This window comes from Thamnophis elegans, chromosome 11 (genome assembly GCF_009769535.1).
Source record: "Thamnophis elegans isolate rThaEle1 chromosome 11, rThaEle1.pri, whole genome shotgun sequence".
Lineage (NCBI taxonomy): Eukaryota > Metazoa > Chordata > Lepidosauria > Squamata > Colubridae > Thamnophis > Thamnophis elegans.
In genome coordinates, this window is record NC_045551.1 from 9,752,254 (window position 1) to 9,776,519 (window position 24,266).

The 24,266-nt window shown below is 40.3% G+C and overlaps 1 protein-coding gene across 1 annotated transcript in view; it reads right to left on the reverse strand.

The window, feature by feature from the left end:
* Nucleotides 1–2,277: 2,277 nt before the first annotated feature.
* BRINP2 (BMP/retinoic acid inducible neural specific 2) overlaps nucleotides 2,278–24,266 on the reverse strand; it is an 83,181-nt gene continuing 61,192 nt past the window's right edge. Inside the window, exons 6-7 of the mRNA XM_032226932.1 lie at nucleotides 18,995–19,217; nucleotides 2,278–3,391 (exon numbers count right to left, since the gene is read on the reverse strand). Coding sequence (XP_032082823.1) covers nucleotides 2,278–3,391; nucleotides 18,995–19,217 — 1,337 coding nt within the window. The remainder of the gene's footprint in view (nucleotides 3,392–18,994; nucleotides 19,218–24,266) is intronic.

Consider the following 24,266-nt stretch of genomic DNA (forward strand, 5'->3'; position numbering starts at 1 on the left):
AATCCTACAATTAATGACCCTGATGTGTGCTTACCTCTAGGATGTGTAATACCATTGAAATAAGGCAGGTGCCTCAGACAATAACACCCTTGATTTGGTACAAGATTGTTGTGTGACTATGGAGAAGTCAACTGCCCTATTAATTAGTACCACAGAAATTGAAGAAAGGGGAGGACAGGGGTTTACACCAGAAAAAGGTATTTGTCTGAATTCCTTCTCGGCATCTTTCATTCTGTTCACAAAACTGTCTTTCAATTTCCTGACCTCAGTTGGGACATGTTCACACTCTCCAACAACAGTAGTTTATTGCAGCAATAACTTCACTTCTGTCGTGTCTGCGTTGCAAGTTCAGGAGAAATTAAGTATACAAATGGGGAGTTTAATCACTGAAGTTATTGCTGAAGTAAATTTAGCTGGATTCAAAGGTCTTCTTCCTTGCATTTACGAATGGAGAACACATTCACACATTGCACAAATTGCAGACTATTGAAGAAATAATGTAAAGTATTTTGATTGTTTACTGCTTTCCTTTTTTCTTCAAGAGAGAGAGGGGGGAGGGAGGGAGGGAGGGAGGGAAGGAGAGGGAGGGAGAGGGAGAAGGGGAGAGAGGGAATGAGAATCTCTCCCTCCCCGTCATAAAATATGATAAAACATACATTTGGCTAAGAGGTGTGCAGCAGTATACACAACGAAATGGAATGTTCCATTCCAATTTGTTTTTAAATTGCAAAAATCAAATGCTTTTTAAAAAGCCAATCATTTTAAACAAGTACATAAGTAAATTTCTAAATATATATATATATTTCCAAATATATACTGTATTTAACAACAATTTCCAAATATGTATTTGGAAAAAATATATATTGTTACATATTTGGACACAATATACTGTTTGCCTAACCAGACAAGTTCCAAATTATATTTAACAACAAATTCCATACACATATATATATTTTCGTAGATTTTCATGGGTACAGGTATGCAGGTGTATTCGGGTCTTTTCCCGCGTAAGATTGAGAGTATCTTGGCGACATTTCGACGACGTCCCATTCGTCATCTTCAGGTTGGTGTCTTCGGCCTCGTGCCTGTGCGAGAAAAAAAAAAAACAGGCACGAGGCCGAAGACACCAGCCTGAAGATGACGAGTGGGACCTCGTCGAAACGTTGCCAATATACTCTCAATCTTACATGGGAAAAGACCCGAATACACCAAAACCTACATGCCTGTACCCGTGAAAATCTACGAATATATATACATATTATATTATATTATATTATATTATATATAATATATTATATATAATATATTATTAATATATTTGGACACAATATATTGTTTGCCAAACCAAACCGGTTCCAAATATACTGTACATTTAAGAATAATTGCCTCTGCATCACTTTTCCTGGATGGAAATTTCGTAATTTCCTATGAAATCAGCCACATATGAGAGAACCGCGTGATTAAAAGGGACAGAAGAGTGTGATGTGTTCCATAGTAAGGAGAGAGAGAAAAAGAGATAATTTAGGCACACTTCTCATATCCCAAATGATATTAGCCAGTTAAATGCTTGTAATGGCTCCAGGAATCAAATGAAAAAAGTGAAGCAGGGACTTGGTGTGTCAGTTGAAACTTGATTCCTAAACTTCTTTCTTTGAAAGGCATTTTTTCCCCAACTGACAGAAATGGAGCTACCTTCTGAGAAAGAGGTGCTTAGGTGGTGGTTTCAGAAGGGAATGTAGAGAAGCCCATGCCATTGTTAGAAACACCCATAAAAATAATACAAAAGTAAACAGTATCAAGGAAAGCAAGGACTAAAGAGGGTTTTCAAACTAGGCTTTCTTAAAACCCCTGCAAGAATCATGCCTAACTCTTCTTCATCGTCTTTTGAAGGGCTTACTAGCCAAAACTGCCAGACAGAGAGCAGAAGGCTTTATTGCCATTCCTGTCATGCTGCTTTCGGTCACTTTCTTTTTCCCAAGTCTACCGGTTCCTTCATAGTTTCTCGACGTAGTCAACAGGAAAGGGAAAACGATAACCGGTTCAGTGTTTGAGTAGGACATTTGAAGCGGCACTGCCTTGAGGCCTCTTCTCAGGTAAACTATTCCAAAGATTGATGTGCCATAAGGTATTTCCAAAGTTCACAGAGCCTGCGATCATCTGAGGCAGGTTGTTGACTGTCTCGTGGAATTTAATGGCTGGCATGAAAGTAAGGCCTTTGATTGTTGCAGTTTCTTCTCCTCTCCAAGGTTACGGGAGTAGCCCTACCCACCCCTAAGGCTAGCTGCAAAGTTTCCCAGTCTCATATTCCACTGGGTTTGGGAGCTTGGCATTGAAGGCCTGGAGGGTAGACTGGATCCGACTCACTTCATTGTTGGCTAGTTTGAGCCTATGACGAAGCAAGCAGGAGAAAAGATCAATGCGGCTTTTCCCCGGTGGGGAGAGACGGTTGACTCGGTCCCTGATCTCAATCAGTTGTAATATAGCAGAGTCCTGGGACCCTTGGGTATAGGGGTAATCTAGCTGAAGGACAAGGTCCCGAATGGCATCAGACTCAAATGGCAGGCTGTAGCCAAAGACCTGCAAGCTGTTGATTCTCATATACCCTAAGTTCTTAGAAGGATCCGTTTCCAAAGGCTCGTAAAAGATGGTTTCATTAGAACTGTCGTTAAGAGATTTGATGCGGCTCCGCAAATAGACATGGACAGTTTCAAAAAAGGTCTTCCACTTGCTGCCTAAAGTGAGAGTCCAGTTTTGGCATTGGCCAGAGGCATCTACATTAGTCCTTTCCCAGTCAGGGAAGCCAGTCTCATTGGTAGGCATAAACCAGCTTTCGGAATGGCTACCCCCAAAGGGGTTGACGTAGATGGCCATGACTGGTTCCAAGGTGCTATTCTTGGTGAGGCAGATCTGGAGGGAGAGGGCCAGCATGAGGTGGACCAAATTTGGCTTGTACTTGTTGCTTTTCAGTGTCACCAGCATCCTCTTCCTCCAGGAAGGGTCAAACCATGTCCCCAGGCGCATATCATTGCTAATGAAGATTGACTGTACTTCAATGCGGCTGTCCCGCTTCTGCAGAAGATATTTGAGCTCCAGGTCCTGCAGGTCAGTTTCTAGACCTAGGTAATGCTCAAGAGACTCTGCCACCTCTGGGCGGCACAGCCCTAAAGTGAGGATATATCCAGAATTGCAGGATCCACACTGGGTGATGTTATCTTCTGCACAGGCAGCACATTCTGGCCCTTCTCCTGCACTACAAGGGATGGTGATCTGACAAGAAGGCTGATCATTAGGGCAGATGCAGCTACGGCTTTCTTCAACAAATGTCCCTTTCACAGAAGTCTCGCTGCAGTAAAGGAGGGACTGAACGTGGCTCCACCAGTAGGTCAAAGGCCTAGAGGAATAAGGTAAACAGAGAGAAATGTGAGCTCTGGAATGATACTTCAGAAGCAGACCATTTGACCTGGCCAGATTTTATGCTTCACCAACTCACTCCCCAAAGAAAAAGGAAACGTCCCCTCCACCACCACCACCCAAGGAAAATCTTACATTGCAATATCCTTCATGGAATTGTAATTATTCATTCAAGTTGAATGAATGGCTTTGCTTGCCAGAAGGTTGCAAATGACTATCATTTGACCGCAGAACCATTGTAAAAACCTGCTGATTGCCAAGCACCTGATTTGTAATCATACGATTATGGGGACAGTATGATGATCATAAGTGCAAGGATTGGTCATAAATTTTTTTTCAGTGCTGTTGTAACTTCGCATGGTCACCAAATGAATGGTTATAAATTGAGGGCTGCTTATAATAGCCCTTCTAGAAGAGCCGAGGTGGCGCAGTGGTTAAATGCAGCACTGCAGGCTACTTCAGCTGACTGCAGTTCTGCAGTTCGGCTGTTCAAATCTCACCGGCTCAGGGTTGACTCAGTATTCCATCCTTCCGAGGTGGGTAAAATGAGGACCCGGATTGTTGTTGGGGGCAATATGCTGACTCTGTAAACCGCTTAGAGAGGGCTGAAAGCCCTATGAAGCGGTATATAAGTCTAACTGCTATTGCTATTGAAATAAAAATAAATGAGCAATATCTGAAATCTGTCTAAATACTCACTTTTTAAAAAAAGTTTATAACATTATAATGGCTTTACATGGTTATTTTATGATGCCCAGAGTCATTTGATAATGAGATGGGCAGCATATAGATTTAATAAAGAAATGGGGAAATTCCAGAACAGAAGTTTCAGTCCATATGCTATATAGAAATATTTTCCTTCGCATTACAAGGGCTGAATCCTACAAACTTGAGGTGAGAATTCAAAGCCAGGGGAACTGACAGACTTCAGACAATTTGGGATGCCGTAGAAGATTCAGACCACTCCCAAGAGGGAGGACTAAGAGTCCCAGCAAACTTCCCCCCGTGCTCTGGCAACTGAGACTATATGAGAGAAAGGGAAGAGGAGTGTTGCATGGTCACTTTTATGCAAATGCAGAAGGGTCCGTTTTTCCCCACTCCAGTTCAACCTTCATATTCGGGGAAGGGAATGTATTTTACCTGCCCATTCAGATTATAGCTGAGCATGTATAGCAGACTGCACAGCACTTCTCCATTCACAAGAATCCTCCACATTCTGTTTCCTGAAAGTCTTTCTCTCTAAGGCAAAACATATCTGGATTGCAAAAATGTAGATGACCAATAAATGGCAACAAAAGGTTAGATAGATAGATAGATAGATAGATAGATAGATAGATAGATAGATAGATAGATAGATAGATAGATGAGAGAGAGAGAGAGAGAGAGAGAGAGAGAGAGAGAGAGAGAGATGATAGAGAGAGAGAGAGATAGGTGATAGATGATAGATAGATAGATATATAGATGATAGATAGATAGATAAATAGATAGATAGATAGATAGATAGATGATAGATAGATAGATAGATAGATAGATAGATAGATAGATAGATGATAGATAGATGATAGATGATAGATGATAGATAGATAGATAGATAGATAGATAGATAGATAGATAGATAGATAGATAGATAGATGATAGAGAGATAGATGATAGATAGATAGATAGATAGATAGATAGATAGATAGATAGATAGATGATAGATAGATAGATAGATAGATAGATAGATAGATAGATAGATAGATAGATAGATAGATAGATAGATAGATAGATAGATAGATAGATAGATAGATAGATAGATAGATAGATGATAGATAGATAGATAGATAGATAGATAGATAGATAGATAGATAGATGATAGATAGATGATAGATAGATGATAGATAGATAGATAGATAGATAGATAGATAGATAGATAGATAGATAGATAGATGATAGATAGATAGATAGATAGATAGATAGATAGATAGATAGATAGATAGATGATAGATAGGTAGTTAGATAGATAGATAGATAGATAGATAGATAGATAGATAGATAGATGATAGATAGATATAGAGATAGAGATAAATAGATAGATAGATGATAGATGATAGATGATAAATGATAGATAGGTAGGTAGATAGATAGATAGATAGATAGATAGATAGATAGATAGATAGATAGATAGATAGATGATAGATAGATAGATAGATAGATAGATGATAGATAGATGATAGATAGATAGATAGATGATAGATAGATAGATGATAGATAGATAGATAGATAGATAGGTAGTTAGATAGATAGATAGATAGATAGATGATAGATAGATAGATAGATAGATAGATAGATAGATAGATAGATATAGAGATAGAGATAAATAGATAGATAGATGATAGATGATAGATGATAGATAGATGATAGATGATAGATGATAGATAGGTAGGTAGGTAGGTAGGTAGGTAGGTAGGTAGGTAGGTAGGTAGGTAGGTAGATAGATAGATAGATAGATAGATAGATAGATAGATGATAGATAGGTAGATAGATAGATAGATAGATAGATAGATAGATAGATAGATAGATAGATAGATAGATAGATATAGATATAGATATAGATATAGATATAGATATAGATATAGATATAGATATAGATATAGATATAGATATAGATATAGATATAGATATAGATATAGATATAGATATAGATTTGTTTTGTTGCCATCCAATGATCACAGCAGCCTAGATATAATAAATATACTTTCTCTCTCTCTCATCTCATTCCTTTGCAAGAAAGAGGAAGAGGATCATCTAGCAGCAATCAGTTGGGAAGCCACTGAGGTCTCTGAGGTCACTACTACCAATCTGTTGTTGCTAAGGTGACAAGAGCCTTTGAACCAACATTGACAACATAGGTCTTTGTTCTGTTTCTGCATTCTTCCTCTGCTATGGCTCCAGACTTGGGCTCCCATTTCTGCCATGCAGAAAACTGGAGGAGGTGGGAGCACAGGGATTCAGAAAACTATTATTATTTTTTTCTGCCATCCAGTGGCAATTCAGTTTTGCAGCCCAGATATGATAGCTGTATCCAACATGACCACATTTGTTGTAGGTGTAGGATAAGGAATGGGGGATAAGGGAGTGTCTAATAGACTCCTTGTGCCTGCCTTTTACTATATTTATATCCCCGCAATCAAGTAAAACTCTATTTTTCATTTTACATATTTGGCTGTTTGCTATATTTCTCAAATTGCAGTTTTCATTCTCTTAAGGTTACTGATACACTGATTAACATGCACTTTAAGTCTCAATAAAAATAAAACTTTAGATGATCACATCTTTGCATCAAGATTCATTTATGAGCTATGATTTAATTAAAAAGACAATGTGAACAGGGTAGCAGATTGTGAATCAATCCCAACATTTCACTACTCTAAATTAAACCAAGGAAGAAACAGAAGACAAGACAGACTTCCTCACAAAAATAACAGATTCATACCCCTAAGCATCTAAAGATTAGGCATGAGAAATAGGGTAGGAATTTTTTTTAGCCATTTTTGGAATGAGGATAAAAAAGAGTTTTCCACTTCCCAAGTACAAAAGAAACATTCTCCAAGATTTCTCCATCTCCCTGAAATCCTTTTCTGCCCCCCACCACTCATGAATTTATGGAGTAATGGAGGAAATATGAAGATTCACTGGGCTACTGCAAATATTGATGATCTTTCAGTATCTATTAAGGCATAGAGCATAAGGATGGAAATACCACTGCCACAAATTTTAGTGGGAGCAAAATGATATAGTCTGCAAACAGATTCATCATTGTGGTGATGAACAGCCAGCAAAACATGGTGTATGTTAGCAGTCATCATTTTCCATGTGCACAAACACATGGATACATCCCTTCCCTCCAACAAAAGCAATAGCAATAGCAATAGCAGTTAGACTTATATACCGCTTCATAGGGCTTTCAGCCCTCTCTAAGCAGTTTACAGAGTCAGTATATCGCCCCCACAGTCTGGGTCCTCATTTCACCCACCTCGGAAGGATGGAAGGCTGAGTGAACCTTGAGCCAGTGAGATTTGAACCGCCGAACTGCAAAAGTGCAAAGCACTTTTAAGAAAGATGCATCCTAAACTAGAACAGCTGCATGCAAAAAATCATCTATTAAATATAATTGTATTTTGAAAAGTCTATTAGAAAAGCTGATGACAAAATTCCTAATATATATATATTAGGAAAAATTGCAAGCAACTAGAAACATGGGTTTTCCAGCTTTAAAGATAATTTCAGTAAATAATGTATTTGCATCAGTGGTGAAATCTATTTTTTTTTTTTTGCTACCGGTTCTGTCGGCATGGCTTGGTGGTGGTGGGTCATCTGACCAGGTGGGCGTGCCCAACTTTTCTCCACTTTTTAAAGCATTTTTCTCCTGCCAGTTCGGGCGAATAGGTAGGAAAAAATGATTTAAAAAGGGAAAAAATGGTTCCCATAATCACGTGGATCAACTGAGTGTCATAGAACCTTTTTTTCCCACTTTCTAAAGTTTTTTTTTTTTTTTTTGCTACCAGTTCAGGCGAACCTTAGCATTTTTTGTTACCATTCTAGCGAACCAGTCAGAACTGATAGCATTTCAGCCCTGATTTGCATGATATATAAAAGTCTGCAACCCAGTCAGTGATTAGGTCCTGAGGCTAGAAACCAGGAGACTGTGAGTTCTAGTCGAACCTTGGACTCAGCCAGCTGGTGACCTTGGGCCAGTCCCTCTCTCTAGTCCAGTGGTGGGATTCCAATAATTTAACAACTGGTTCTCTGCCCTAATGACCATCTGGGTAGGTGGGGCTCAGTGGTCATGTGACTGGGTGGGCGTGGCCAAGTCAAGGTAACTCAGGTCAATGGACGTTTCGCCTTAGCTGTGACAATGTCATAAGGGTTAACCGGAGAGGCAGTTTCTGTAAGCAGGTCAATAAAGATTAGGCTAGAACCAACACTAGAATGTTTCCTTCCTGCCTTCCTTACAGGATTAGCCCTGTAAAGTGGAAAAAAACAAAAGGAGATTTCTTCCAACAACCGGTTCTCCGAACTGCTTAGGAAGTTACCAACCGGTTCTCCCGAATAGGTGCAAACTGGCTGAATCCCACCACTGCTCTAGTCATAGGGAGGAAGCAATGGCAAATCACTTCTGAAATCTTGCCAAGAAAACTGCAGGGATTTGCCTAAGCAGTTGCCTGAAGTCAAAAACTGATTCAAAAGCATAGATACAACACAAGTGTGTGTGTGTGTGTGTGTGTGTGTGTATTCCAGATCATTAGTCAGGCTAATGAAGGATGTGTGTGAGTGTGTCATTATTGCAGCAGGAGATAGAAGAACTGTGCCCTTAGCCTTGATTGTCTTAGTAGTTTCTACATTAATCATTACTAGGGAATATTCTCCCTGACTCTTCACCCGCTCACCCACCCCTACCCCCACCTTAATGAAAGCTGAAGAGCCAGTCAACAATTATATGTCAAATAAATTGGTAGAGATGGCGTGTTTTTTTTAAAAAAAATAAAGCATTAAAAACAACAGTCACATAAAATTAGTGGGAATTCTTATGGTAAGATTAGCTGGAAGAGGACATCCCACCAGCATGTGTCAACCTTGGTTCCAAATCTATTCTGATATCTACAGAATTGTTAGAGAAAGTAGCTTCATTATTGAACAGACTTGCTATTCTGGCTACGTAAAATTAAAATAAAAACATACAACTCCCATTTTGGAAATCACTAAATAAAAGTGAGTAAAAATAAATCGTGCATTTATTTGCACATCTACTTACTGTAAATGTTTAATCATATTTCAGCTCCAATTCTTTAATTCCTCTCCTGTTATTTACCTTGTTTGTATCCTAATGCAAACAGCGGCAGGTCTGTTTTAGCCAGCCTGGTCCCAATATTTTCATTTCTAAAGTTGGGAATTGTTCAAACTACATTCCTATGCTCCAGTGGTGGGATTCAGCCAGTTCGCACCTATTCGGGAGAACCGGTTGGTAACTTTCTAAGCAGTTCGGAGAACCGGTTGTTGGAAGAAATCTCCTTTTGTTTTTTTCCACTTTATAGGCTAATCCTATAAGGAAGGCAGGAAGGAAACATTCTGGTGCTGTTTCTAGCTTAATCTTTATTGCCCTCCTTACAGAAACTGCCTCTCTGGTTAACCTTAATTACATTGTAACAGCTAAGGTGAAGCGCCCATCAACGTGAGTGAACATCATGTTACTGGGTGGGCATGGCTAACTAAACATGAGTTAGCCATGCCCACCCAGTAACATGACCACCAAGCCCCACCTACCCTGCTGGTCGTTAGGGCAGAGAACCGGTTGTTAAATTATTTGAATGCCACCACTGCTATGCTCCTTGCTTAGGCCAAAACCCAGGGAATCCTCAATTATCCTTATCCTGTTTTCTTTTTCTCGTGGCAGTGTTCTGCAACTACAGTACAAGAGAATGAATGACCTAAAATACCTTGTTTGAACATTTCACGTCACTTTTAAATGACCAAAGAGCAAACATAAATCTTTGTGTTTTCTTTCTTTCTTTAATGAGCCGAGGTGGTGCAGTGGTTAGGGTGCAGTACTGCAGGCCACTTCAGCTGACTGTTACCTGCAGTTCGGCTGTTCAAATCTCACCAGCTCAAGGTTGACTCAGCTTTCCATCCTTCTGAGGTGGGTGAAATGAGGACCAAGACTGTGGGGGCGATATGCTAACTCTGTAAACCGCTTAGAGAGGGCTGAAAGCCCCATGGAGTGGTATATGAGTCTAACTGCTATTGCTATTGCTATTGCTTTATTTTTTTCAGATTAAGGATTGGAATTTTATCTATTTGAATAATCAAAATTATGCTTTCTGTGGCTTTCTTGGGTGCAAAGATTTGAAAGCCTTCTGAAAGTCTGCAGTCTGGGCAATTCATGCTTTCAGGTAGTCCTCGACTTATGACCACAATTGAGTCTGAAATATTCTTTGCTAAGCAAGGCAGTTCTTAAGTGAGGTTTGCCCCATTTGATAACCTTTCTTGCCACGGTTGTGAAATAGATCACTGCAGTTGTTAAGTTAGTAGCATGGCTACTAAGTGGCTTCCCCATTGACTTTGTTTGTCAGAAGGTTGCAAAAGGTGGTCACATGACCCTTGGACACTGCAACGTCATAAAAACATGGCAGTTGCCAAGCGTCTGAATTTTACTCATGTGACCACAGGGATGCTGCAATGGTCATAAATTGGAAATGCTGTCATAGGTCACTTTTTTCAGTACTTTTGTAACTTCCAATGGTCACTGTTCTGACCCCCTCCTCCGTCCAGTAACAAATGCCGAGACAAGCTTAGCTGGAATGCCACAACACTTCATTAGCAGGAAACATAAATCTTGGTGGCTGAAAGCCCAAGCACGCCGAACAGATAAAGAACCTTGGCAGCAACCCAGACTCCGACAGATACAGATAACAGCTTCTCCAGTGTTGAGAATTAAGTTGAATCCTGCAACCAGGCTCCTCCCAGAGTCTCTCCTTAAATACTATCTTGAGAGGAGCCTAATTACAACCACCTGGGTCCAATTATCTTCTGAACCTGTATAGCTGTTCTCTACGTCAATCTGCCTGCCATTGCCAGGCGTCCAGGACCAACTCCCTTGTCTCCTCCCCACTGCTCCAAGGCCTGACGTCAGGAGCACACTCCCTTTGGCTTTCACCGCTGCTCCATGCCTCAGGCACCTCCTAGTGTCCAACCTGTCTCTCTGAGCCTTGCTCAGAGTCGGAACCCTGTCTAGGGTCCTCCACATCTTCCAGAGCCGAGTCATAAGGCTCCTCACTGTCGGAGTCTGTTTGCAGCTCCAACGGCTCCTGCTGGGCCACAACAGGTCACTAAACAAATGGTTGTAAGTCAAGGCTACCCTGAATCTTCTCTGTAATTATGGGGTATTTTGTTTAACTTCACTTGGAGAAGTTGTATTCTCTCCTGGGCAACTTTAAAAGTCAGGACAGAGGGACAGCATTTGGAAAGGGAAACATTCCAGAACTTTGCTACTTTGCTACTTCATTCAGGTAGGTTCATTGCCCAAAGCAACAATACCATCTGGCATTTGTAGTGCCCACAGGCCAATGCTATAATGTACCAACTGGGTACAAGGTTTTTTCTATATTTTCATCACTACAACTCATAGATGGCCGAGTTTGTGAGCATCTAAAGTTGCAGGTCCACTAACATGTCTTTCACACCCATTAATTGTGTTCCATGTGTAAAACCTGGCACATCAATTTATACTTTAATTTTTATGCCACTTTGATGATTAGTATTTGCCTTCCCATCATTTGCTGTGTTACTCAAAGCTTCTGTGCTTTTAATTTTTTCAGGTTACACACTTAACAGCTATGGCTCATTTCTCATAGTACTATGGCACTCTGGTCCTGCTTTAGCATTTTTCATTTCTTGGAGGACTGGTTTTATGCAGTGAAAGCTAAGCCAAAAAAAAAGACAACTAAAGGAAACCTCCCAATTCCCACGCCCAGGAAAACAGCCAGCTCTTAAAAGCTTTCCAAAAGGCCAGGAGGGTGGAAGCCAATCTGGGATGGTATCCTAAAAGGCAAGTGTTGCCTGAAACCTGATTAAAATAGGTCCACTTTCTCTAGGGTTCTGTGTAGCTATTGTGCAGCTTCCATTTCAACAAACTTCCTTAAAAAGGAAAGGTTGAAAACAGAATGAAAATTAGCAATAGCAATAGCAGTTAGACTTATATACCGCTTCATAGGGCTTTCAGCCCTCTCTAAGCAGTTTACAGAGTCAGCATATTGCCCCCAACAATCCGGGTCCTCATTTTACCCACCTCAGAAGGATGGAAGGCTGAGTCAACCCTGAGCCGGTGAGATTTGAACCGCCGAACTGCCGAACTAGCAGTCAGCTAAAGTAGCCTGCAGTACTGCACTCTAACCACTGTGCCACCTCGGCTCAGTGGTTAGAGCTCAAACTGGTTGAGTTCAATGATAGCTTTTTTCAGAAACAATAGATTACTACGTAAGCATTAGTGGCCCAACCCATCTCTCACAGACCTATGCCTAGACCAAACTATAAATCCCTCTTTGAGGGACATGTGTGGTTCTGAAATGTGAATAGAATAGAATAGAATAGAATAGAATAGAATAGAATAGAATAGAATGGAATGGAATGGAATGGAATGGAATAGAATGGAATAGAATGGAATAGAATAGAATGGAATGGAATAGAATGGAATAGAATGGAATAGAACGGAATAGAATGGAATAGAATGGAATAGAACAGAAAAGAAAGATGGCTGCAGTCTCAGCTCTGAGATCCTTGCCCACTTCCTTGGGCCTTCCTCTTGGAACCTGATGTTCACAATGTCATTGCAAACTTGAAGAGTGTACTTTCTTGCCACCAGCACTGATACCTTCATTTCCCAGTTAAGTGTTCTGAAAATTTCTTCAGGGTCTAATGGTCAACTTACTAATGGCTTACTAACACTATCTGGGGAGAGTGTGTTGTTATATTGCCAAAAATCTTCAGAGTGCATTGTTGCACACTTCAGCATACATGGATGGTGAATGAGCAATAAAGAAGGGTGATGACAATAGCAATAGCAGTAGACTTATATACCGCTTCATAGGGCTTTCAGCCCTCTCTAAGCGGTTTACAGAGAGTCAGCATATTGCCCCCAACAATCTGGGTCCTCATTTTACCCACCTCGGAAGGATGGAAGGCTGAGTCAACCCTGAGCCGGTGGGATTTGAACCGCTGAACTGCTGATCTAGCAGTAGCCTGCAGTGCTGCATTTAACCACTGCGCCACCTTGGCTCTTGATGATGACATTGACCAAGCAGTCTTTATTTATTGATTCAATCTTGAAAAGGCTTTCAATTTGTCTCCCAAATCACTTTCATCGATATTGAACATGTCATGTCTCAATATTGTTAGTAATGTCCCTTGCATTGTTTGTGTATGTTTTTCTCAGATACCAGGAGGAATTTTAGAGTATCATTTATCATCTCAAATGTATTGTTATGCTCTTTCAGCTACAGGAAATGTTTTTCAGCATCACACAATCTAGTATGTGGTTAAATCTTTCTACTTGTGTTTAGGGATTTTAATGGGATTATCCCATGTCTCATAATGAATTTTTTCCAGTGATTGTTCTATATTTAAGTGAATGGGAATGTCTATGCAGACATTATCTTCCTGTTAAAATTATAGGTATGACTACATTTTCACCCGTTGTTCCATCTTTTTCTTTCTTTCAGAGTTAGCATGTTGGAATCTCTTGCTCACATTTATTTCAATCATTAAGCCATAAGAAATATGAAGTTAGATGTTAGGCCTGCAATTATATTCCTTTTAGAATTTTGGCCTGCCACACTTTCTCTTATTTCATTATGCTGTTTCATTAGTATAGTTGATGGGAGGGGGGAATAGACAGGAGTAGGATTGTGGAATCTGTTGTTTTCATTCTTTCCTAGAAGATCAAGGTCATCCTTTGTCTCAGTACTTGACCGGAAGCAGCTGGGTGTGAATGCCAGCGTGGAAGAAGAAGATTGGACCAGTGGGTGTGGGGACAAGATCATGAACTTTTAATTGGGTGGAATTCTGATGTCATTTCCAGAATTGGGATTAACAGATGTGCTAAGATGTCTGCTTTATTAAATTGGAACTTTAAGGATTGTTTTGCCTTGGACTCTGATTTAATTCTACATGATACTTGGAACGCTGACATTAGATGTCTCTGCTGGTTCCCATTGTTTTCACACAAAAAAATCCTATTAAAGTTTATTCTCCTTAATTGAAACTATGGCATCATTTGTTCTTCCCAACCTGCTGTTTGATAAACTTCATCAACTCAACTTTCCCGTTTTATGGCACTCTGTGATTTTAGTGTTACAGAGGAAGTTCCAAGATATTATTTCAAAATTTCCTATAGAGAAGTTGATGCAGAAAATAGATGCTTTCTATTATTTTTAAAAGTTCAGCAACCTTGATAAAAGCTGATGCAGCATCACTGGCAGGCAAATTCAGTGAAGGAAAATTATAAGGGATTAAAAAAAAATGCTACTCCTGCTTTCTTATATCGGTATCTTAATCATAGTCCCGACTTCTTATGCCAGCTCTTCTAATTCATTTCTTCCAGCTTTCTAAGAAGTACATTTGCCATATTAGTAGTTCTTTTAGTACCAGAAGTATCAATAAATTCAAGAAAATGTTCTATAACAGCCCTATAGCAGGGAATGTTCACAAGTTTCTGTTGCTGTTACAAAATACATGTTTCAATTCTCAAGTTCCATATGACTGATGTCAAATGTGCAATTCAAAATCATAGTGTCATCATACCTTGCTGATTTTATATTTGCCAAAACTTCTCTTTGACTTTTGCTGCCATAACTTTATGGTTTTATTTCATTTTTTTCCAATGTGTAGGGCTGTGAGATGATGCCTCTTCTTATATACACTTGGAATATAGCATAAGTCCAGCTATGAATTTTAAATTTTAAGGAAATGTCCACTATTTGGAGCATACAACTGATTGGTTCAGGCAAACTGGTTGTTAATCACACCACTGGCTGGCCATGACCCTCCCTGCCCGTCCCACCTCCACCCCTGCCATGCACTCCTTATTGCACTGTGCCTTCCTTGGGCGATGCCTAGAGTTGCACATATGGCATAGCTGCTTCTTCTCTCTTCCCTCAATTGCCTCGACCCCATGGCCCAGCTGATCTCTGCCTGGTGACTCTTCCTTCGCTTCTCACCCAGTTACCTCCCACACAGTCCTCACTGCAAGCCCGCTTGCCTGCCTTACTCACTACCTTCCCCGCAGAAGAGACTAGACTGCCATCTTGAGAGACCGCCTGCTGCCAATTACCTCCCAAAGGCCCATTAGATCCCACAAATTAGGCCTCCTCCGGGTTCCATCTACTGGCCAATGTCATCTGGCTACTACCCGGGGGAGGGCCTTCTCTGTGGCTACTCCGGCCCTTTGGAACGAACTCCCCGCAGAGATTCGGACCCTCACCTCTCTCCAGGCTTTCCAAAAAGCCGTTAAAACCTGGCTGTGTTGGCAGGCCTGGGGTCGATGAGTTCCCTTCCCCTCTCGAATCGTGTGACTGTTGATTGTCTTTTAAATTCCCCTGTACCTTTTCTGTTGTAGTTTCTTCGTGTTTACCTTCCCCCCCCCTTGGGTTTGTGAGACGCCCTGAGTCCCTCAGGGAATAGGGCGGCATATAAATAAAATAAACCTTCAAACCTTCAAACCTTCATCTGCCAGAAATGGTGTAGGGTCTCCTGCTTGGGGAAAGGGGGTCTTGGACTAGATGACCTACAAAGTCCCTTCCAACACTGTTAATCTGTTAATTAACAGTTGCCTCTGAACAGACTGATGATATTTTTTCTTGATGCTTATAACTTATGGCAATCGTTGATCTTAATATCTACTTAAACTGTTTCCACCTATGGAAAACTCTTTGGTGATTTAGTATTGGTATTGGTATTGGTATTGGTATTGAGTTTATTTATATGCCGCCCTTTTCCCTGGGGGGACTCAGGGCGGCTCACAACTTAAAAAGGGAAGGGGGGAGAAAGACAAACTTTTAGACATATAAGACAATACATAATTAAAAACACAACATTCATACCATTTGGGCAGGTTACAATCTTAGTCCCAGGCCTGACGGGATAGCCAGATTCTGAGGGCTGTGCGGAAGGTCTGGAGGGTGGTGAGGGTCCGAATCTCCACGGGGAGATCGTTCCATAGGGTCGGAGCTGCTACCGAGAAGGCTCTCCTCCACGTGGTTGCCAGTCGGCACTGACCGGCAGATGGAACTCGGAGGAGGCCTAATCGGTGAGATCTAATAGGTCGCGTGGACGTAATTAGCAGTAGGCGGTCTCTCAATTTGCTGACCTTTCATAGCACACCAAATTTGTAATCCATATTTTTTTTCCCAATCCTTTTTGGCTCTTGCATTTGCAACAAAAGCTACAGCATTATACACTTTGCCACTGCAAGGAATTCCACATTAGGGCAAACTGAAACATCTTGTTTTTATTGTTTTGGAAGAGCATGAAACTTTTCCCTTGTTCTAACCCTTGAAATACCTGGTGAGGGCTCAGGGGAGCCTACAGCCCTGATTAATCTATGGTAGATTTAAGAAATTTAATTTAACAGTAGCTGTTTCTTGTGTCCTCACCACTTCTTCCCTGACCTGCGCTTTTCTTCAGCGACATGTTTAGTAATATCTGTTTGAAAGCAGTTGTTAGGTCAACTGCACTTGGGACTAACTAGAAGGGTCATGGTAATTTCTTCCTCTGTATCTCAAGAATTCTGCAGAGTTAAAAGGCTTCCTTTGCTTTTTCCCTCTTTTTGAGCATTATCTCAGATGTTTCTTTCCCCTTTCATTGCTGGTTGTTGTTCTGTGCCAACTATGATACCTCTCAACTCTAAAAAAAAAAAAAAAAAGCTGGGTGGTAGAAGGCTAAAATAGAACGATGTTAGTGTCTTTGGGACAAGTACCCTCTTTTACCAATATTTCTTACTGTGTCCCTGAACTATTGACTGTCTATTCTCCTCAGGTGGATTCAAAGAAGCTTGTGAGAAGCATTTATTCATTGGTCTATGATCTTGGGGGTACTGGAGAAATATATGAGAGGGGCTTCCTTCTTCCTTTCTCCCTAAGTTTATCCTTTTTGTTATTTATTCTCACTTTTTCTTGTTATTCCTCTTGCCCCTTAACTTTCTTTAGAGCCAAGGTGGTGCAGTGGTTAGGGGTGCAGTACTGCAGGCCACTTCAGCTGACTGTTATCTGCAGTTCAGCGGTTCAAATCTCACCGGCTCAGGGTTGACTCAGCCTTCCATCCTTCCGAGGTGGGTGAAATGAGGACCCAGACTGTGGGGGCGATATGCTGACTCTGTAAACCGCTTAGAGAGGGCTGAAAGCCCTATGAAGCGGTATATAAGTCTAACTGCTATTGCTATTGCTTTAGCATCATACTTTCTTGTACCTCTGTGCATCTAGAGCAGAAGGATACATTTGCTCTAGCAACAATTTTCTATAATCTAAATAGTAATCCCTTCCACTCAATTTACCTCCTAGTAAAATACTGCAATATTATGTTTTAGCATGTGCATGATATAAAGAGCCAGGAGAAAGCTAGCAGGGATTTTTTTTCCATTTCATACTTTAATTGGTTCTTCCTATCATAAGATCACTGGCTTTCCTAGAGCAAATAAAAACAGTTACCTACATGCTGGTGCAATGAATAAGGAAATGTGGCGCAGTGATTAGGGTGCAGTACTGCAGGCCACTTCAGCTGATTGTTATCTACAGTTCAGCAGTTCTAATCTCACCAGCTCAAGGTTGACTCATCCTTCCATCCTTCCGAGGTAGGTGAAATGAGGACCCAGACTGTGGGGGCGATATGCTGACTCTGTAAACCGCTTAGAGAGGGCTGAAAGCCCTATGAAGCGGTGTATAAATCTAACTGCTATTGCTATTGCTATTTTTTATATTGGACAGTTTTAGAAATACCTGCATAGATATTTAGGTAATACTCCTGATAGTCCACTGCTAGAGAGTGAAGGTAAGAAATTGTTGACTATAATTCCATTGTTTTTCCTTCTAAGCTAAGTGGCTAATATTCTGAAGCTTATTTGAAATTCCACGGTTGATTGCAGCAATCATGCAAAAATTATATCCAGAAATATTTCCAAAGTCAAGTCCACTTAGATTTCAAAACACTTCATGAATGGGTTTTAATATAGCATACCTCCAAATGAATCATTCTCTAATTTTCACTTACAACCAGAGGTGGGTTCCTACCAGTTCGCACCTATTCGGTAGAACTGGTTCGTCTAACTACTGCACAGTCAGGGCTCTCTGGGAATGGCAAACCACTTCTGAAATCTTGCCACAAAAACTGCAGGTATTTCTCAATAGTGAGTGGAAGACACTTGAGTGAGTGAGTGAATGAATGAATCAGAGGTGGGTTCCTACCAGTTCGCACCTATTCGCTAGAACCGGTTTGTCAAATCTACCGAACCGGTTAGAAGAGGTTCCACCAGTGGACCCGGAAAGCAGGCCACACCTACAGAAGAGGTTCCAAAAATTTTTGAAACCCACCACTGGTGCTTGGATATGATTATTCTACACTATCATGATCCTATTTATAAAACTCAGTGCCTCTGTGAAAGGTAAGGATGACTACTGCGTTTGTGGTGCAATCAGAACATTACGTGTGTTGAAGTTGTTTTAACCCAAACCAAAGATGCCTTTTAAAAAAACAAGTTTACATCATATTCTTATGCATTCCAGTGCTGTGTGTGAGGTAATTTAAGATGGTTCTGACAAGTGTCGTCGGCATCTTCATATCCGGTCACATGGGCCGCAAGCCACTCCCATCCGGTCACATGGGCAGCAAGCCACTCCCACAAAGGAGGCCACACCCACAAAGTAGGTTCGAACAATTTTTGAAACCCACCACTGCTTACAACCTACCTTTTCCCTGAATTTTCTCCCCGATTAGAATTGCGTAGGTCTGGAGGATTAAATTCACAATGCAACGATCACATTTGTTCCATAATTTAACTAACCTCTCCTTCAGGAGTTTGAAGCGAGGTTGCCTGGGGCAGCGTTTAGCCAGATTGAAAAGGCGTCGGACAATCCGATGGCTTTTCTTAGATAGCATCTTCAAAGTCATGCCCAATTTTTGATAGTGATGCTGAATATCAACATCTGCTGCCCAATATTGGGAGATGGCAGTTATGTTCAAGAAGCGATCCACTGGTAGCTTCTTCACAAGAGACTGTAGTTCCTCTGGGGAAAACAAAACAAAATGTCAGCGACAGGAAAACACTGGAAAACACCACAAAATTGCTATAGTTTGTTTCAATAATTAGAGGACCATGGCACTAATTGAGCCTTGGACCACGCTACTTATTATTTATTTATATTTCACCTTTATTATTTTTACAAATAACTCAAGATGATAAACATATCCAATGCAACTTCCTCCTCCTATTTTCCCCACGACAACAAGGTAAGTTGGGCTGAGAGAGATGATTGCTCCAAAGTCACCCAAGTAGGCTTTCATGGCTAAGGTGTTCCTGCAGATTTTACTCTGCTAGGTCTTGCTGACTACAGGGGATGGGGCTCCTTTCAAGGTCATTGAACCAGCACTGTCTGAAGACATTTCCATGCTCATGTGGCCAGAATGATGTCATGGAGTGCTGTTACCTTCCCACCAAAGTGGTACCTATTTATCTATTTGCATTAGCATGCTTTCAAACTGCTAGCTTGGCAGCCGCTGGAGTAAGAATGAGAGCTCACTCTGTTATATGCAGCTTGGGTCTTGAACCTGGGTTGCCGGCTTTCCAGACAACAATAGCAATAGCAGTTAGACTTATATACCGCTTCATAGGGCTTTCAGCCCTCTCTAAGCAGTTTACAGAGTCAGCATATTGCCCCCAATCCGGGTCCTCATTTTACCCACCTCGGAAGGATGGAAGGCTGAGTCAACCCTGAGCCGGTGAGATTTGAACAGCCGAACTGCAGAACTGCAGTCAGCTGAAGTAGCCTGCAGTGCTGCATTTAACCACTGCACCACCTCGGCTCAACAAGCTCCATGTCTTAATTACTGAGCCATCATGCCACCATTTCATGGCTAAGGCGGACCTAGAATTCATGGGCTTCGGCTTTCTAGACTTGTACCTGAGCCATTAGACCAAACTGGCTCTCTACTTAAGGTTGCTACTGATGAAAGGTAAGACCAGTGGCTCCTAAATTTAAAAAAGAAATAAGGACTATGAATTGATCATCAACAATGAGCCTTGGAAAACAGAGCAAACAAGAATTCAGATCCCATGATAATATTATTCCACACTAGGATGAAATGTACTGATTTCTATTGAAACGATAATAAATATTCTTCTTTTTAAATGATGTCCAATAATTTTGAGTAATTTACATGGATTATTCTACCTTTTAAATACACTGGGCAATGACTTATTAATTTACATTTGTGCCTCACAGGATTTAGTTATAGTGTTTCCCTCCAATGGGTACATATCACTTACAGGAGAGGTAGGGGACCAAATAATGGAGAAGAACACTGAGAAAGGAAGATTTATCCTGAACCCACTGAGATAATAGTATCTTGCTTCCTTCATATTTTTTGGGACAGAGGTGCTGAAATTTACTAGAGAGCTCGCACAGTTCCAATCAGCAGAAATGCCTTCAGACCATCCTATTTTATAGCTAGCAAATTGTCAGAATTCTGATAGTACTTCACTGAAATCTATTCTCCAAATGAAGTGTACATCCTACAAATAAGAAACTTCCAAGTCTCTCCTTTCAATTTTGTAATTTGAGAATGGGTCTATAAATTAAAATGGGTAGCCACCTTTAAGACCATGTTCATTGTATGTACCTCTGTCAGGATCTGTCCTATTTACAATTCTTACAAGCCCAGCTGCAATTCAGACATTTGGGGGGTGGGGGAGGTTGATATGTGTGGGTTTACTTAGAATTGGTCTCTATCTTAAAGTCACTGGGGTAACAAAACCCAAGAAAAAGCATTAATATGGATGGAAGTAAATGGCTGGGTGCAACTCCCATAACTTGCATCTTTCTCAATTACAGATTGTTTGGTCTCTGGTTAGTAGCTTAGAAAACTTGGAGTCAATGGTAGGAGAAGGATTCCAGCCCTTAATCTCTAACCTCCATTCCTCACTTGTTAAATAAGCACTGGGTTATCACAGAATTATTGAAGCAGACATATTATATTCAATTTAGAGAGGGAAGAATTCAATATATTTTTAAAACCTCCACCTTGACATTCTTTGGAAATTCATAAGAGTACTGGGAAATAAATTATAGGAAAAGCAATTTTAGTTGGATAAATGTTATTGAAGCTGAATCCAATACTTCTTGTCTTGTTTTAAGAGCTATGATGTCCATATATATGTATTTGATGTAATTGTATTGACCACCTTTCTTTTTATATCAACTCATATTTTAAACTGAATAAAAATATCTTTATTCTCTACTGGACATAAGCTAAACAACATTCAACTGAACAGAACAAATACTGTACATATCCTTCCTTCCATCTCTCTCTCTTTATCTTATACTTATCTTGAGTTTTGATTCTTCTAAAGTCTTCAAACTGTTACTCTGCAAAAATGTGCCAGGCACATTAGTAGAACTATATAAAGAGCCCCTCTGTGAGGGATATGGGCTGTTAAGAAGTTTGATAAATAAATATGATTATTGATGTGTAAATAAAAAAGATTTTTAACTGAAATGTAAAATTCAAAACACGGAGTTTAACAACGATCATGTATACATTACTTTTCTAAATGTTTAAGACACTAATGAAATCTTCTGTAAACCTTCATCTATTTCATCGTATATTTATGTATAGGTAATTACATTTAAACTGTTTGTATTACTTCATTTAAAAAACCCCAATCGATAGCTGCTTTGAGTACCCCATCCCCAGAGATGGTAAGTAAGACACAAACTTAAATTATAAATTAATAAATATAAGAGAGAATGTCAAATGATTTGTTGAAAGTTTGATAGTAATCATATTTTTCAAATACGTTTCAGTTAGAGGGAAAAAGTATCTAATGCACAGATAATTGTAGAGAATTCTTATGCAGAGAATATGAATTGGTCATGCTTGAGAAACATTCTAAAAACTCAGTCCATTGAATAATATTCTTCTAAGTGTATATAATGTTAACTCACATACGAAGTTGGACTCTTTTTTTTATCTTCTGTTTTAATTCAGCAAACAAGAGTGCTTGAGTATTGTAAATTTGAAAGTGAGGAATATTTTCATTTATGTTCCAAACACAGAATATCTAAAAAAAAATCTAGGCTTACCCATATATGCCAAAACCCAATTTCATTTTTCTCTCAACCATGTGGAACAGGAATCAGATTTCTATTTGTGAATGAATGGAAGTAATCACACCCTCAACCTGATGCTTTATGGATAATTCTTAATGCTCTTATAAACCTGATTCTGCTGCTGGTCCCATCAACTGGAATAACTCTCAGACAGTCCCTCTTCTCCTAAAGCTTATTATTATTAATTATATGACCATGTTCCACCTATGTAGCGTAGGCTGCTATAAACTCTTGCAATTGGAAGGTTATAGAGTACCAGGGGTGGGTTTCAAATTTTTTAGAACCTATTCTGTAGGTGTGGCCTGTTTTGTGGGAGTGGCTCAGTGGTCATGTGACTGGGTGGGTGTGGCTTGGTGGGCGTGTGACCGGGTGGGTGTGGCCAACTTGGAAAATGTGGTGAAACTCATTTAACAATGCTCTTGCTTAGCAACCAAAATTTTGGGCTCAATTGTGGTCATAAGTTCTCGTTCTCTCTCTCTCTCTCTCTCTCTCTCTCTCTCTCTCTCTCTCTCTCTCTCTCTCTCTCTCTCTCTTTCCTTCCTTCCTTTTGTCTCTCTCCACCTCTTTCTTTCTTTCTTTTCTATCTCCCACTTCCGTTTTCTTTCTTTCTTTCTCTTTCTATCTTTGTCTCTCTCTTTTTTCTCTCCCTCTCCCTCCCTCCATTCCTTTCTTCCTTCCTTTCCTGTGTGTATCTCTTCCTTTCCTGTGTGTATCTCTGCCCCTTCCTTCCTTCCTTCCTTCCTTCCTTCCTTCCTTCCTTCCTTCCTTCCTACCTACCTACCTACCTACCTACCTACCTACCTACCTTTTGGAACCTGTTCCAAAAGGTACGCCCTAATTTCATGAACCGGTTCTGGCATACCGGTGCGAACCGGGAGAAACCAACCCCTGTACAGTACCCTGTATTTCTTTCTAGAGTATCGAGTAGAGAAATTGGCAGTCTAATGCCCTTCAAAAATATTTCACTTTAATTCCCATCAGTTCTACAAAAGGGCTATGGAAGTTGCAATCCAAATCACATTGTCTACACCAGTGGTGGGATTCACTCACCTTCCCTACCGGTTTGCAAATGTGAGCACACGCACCACATCTGCACATGTGCACCGACTTCTGCACATTGCAGTGCTCACGCAGGACCTTGGGGCAGGTGGGCGGAGCCTCCCACAGCTGCCACTACCAGTTCGCCTGAACTGGAGAGAATTTGCTGAATACTACCTCTAAGATTAGCACATTTATTTTTAAAGGCCTTTCCAGACTAAATTGAATTCCCTGGAATTAAGCATGATTAAATAATAAATGAAGAATACGTGTTAAGCTATTTATCATTGGTCGCAGTGAATAAAGAGAATAAAGCTGAAATACCTGAGACTTTTTGTATGAATGGTCAGTTTGGATCACTCAATAGCTCTCACCCTGAGTTTCCTCAAAGGGTCACTTTGAAGAGATGGAGCAGAGCTATCTATATAAACAGACCAAACTCCTTGAAGTCAGAGGTGGAGGATTCAAATATATCAAAAAGCAACATTTCTGTACACTTCTCACTCTTTCTGACTTAAAGCTCATGATACGATCTGCTCTAAAAACCACCACATAATGTGCAAAATACAGGAAGGATGCTTACATAGGAAGAAAGAGGGAGAGAGGGGTAGAGAGAGGGGGGGGGGGAATCAGCTGAAATGCCACTATCTGAAGTTCACTAGGATAGGAGTGAAATAACCTCTGTAGCCAGGATCATACTTTTATTATTTTATTAATGCTACCCTCGAGGAATGCAAGGGCATAATAATAATAATCTGAAATTGTTACCAAAAGGGACAAGATTGAAATTTTTAGGTAGCTTTTAGGAAGTAAAAGGAAAATAATCATCTTAACTCCATCAAAATATTTGTCTTGATCTTTTTCCTCCAAGGCTGATCTGCTAAAAACTGTCTACAATCTTAGGCAGTT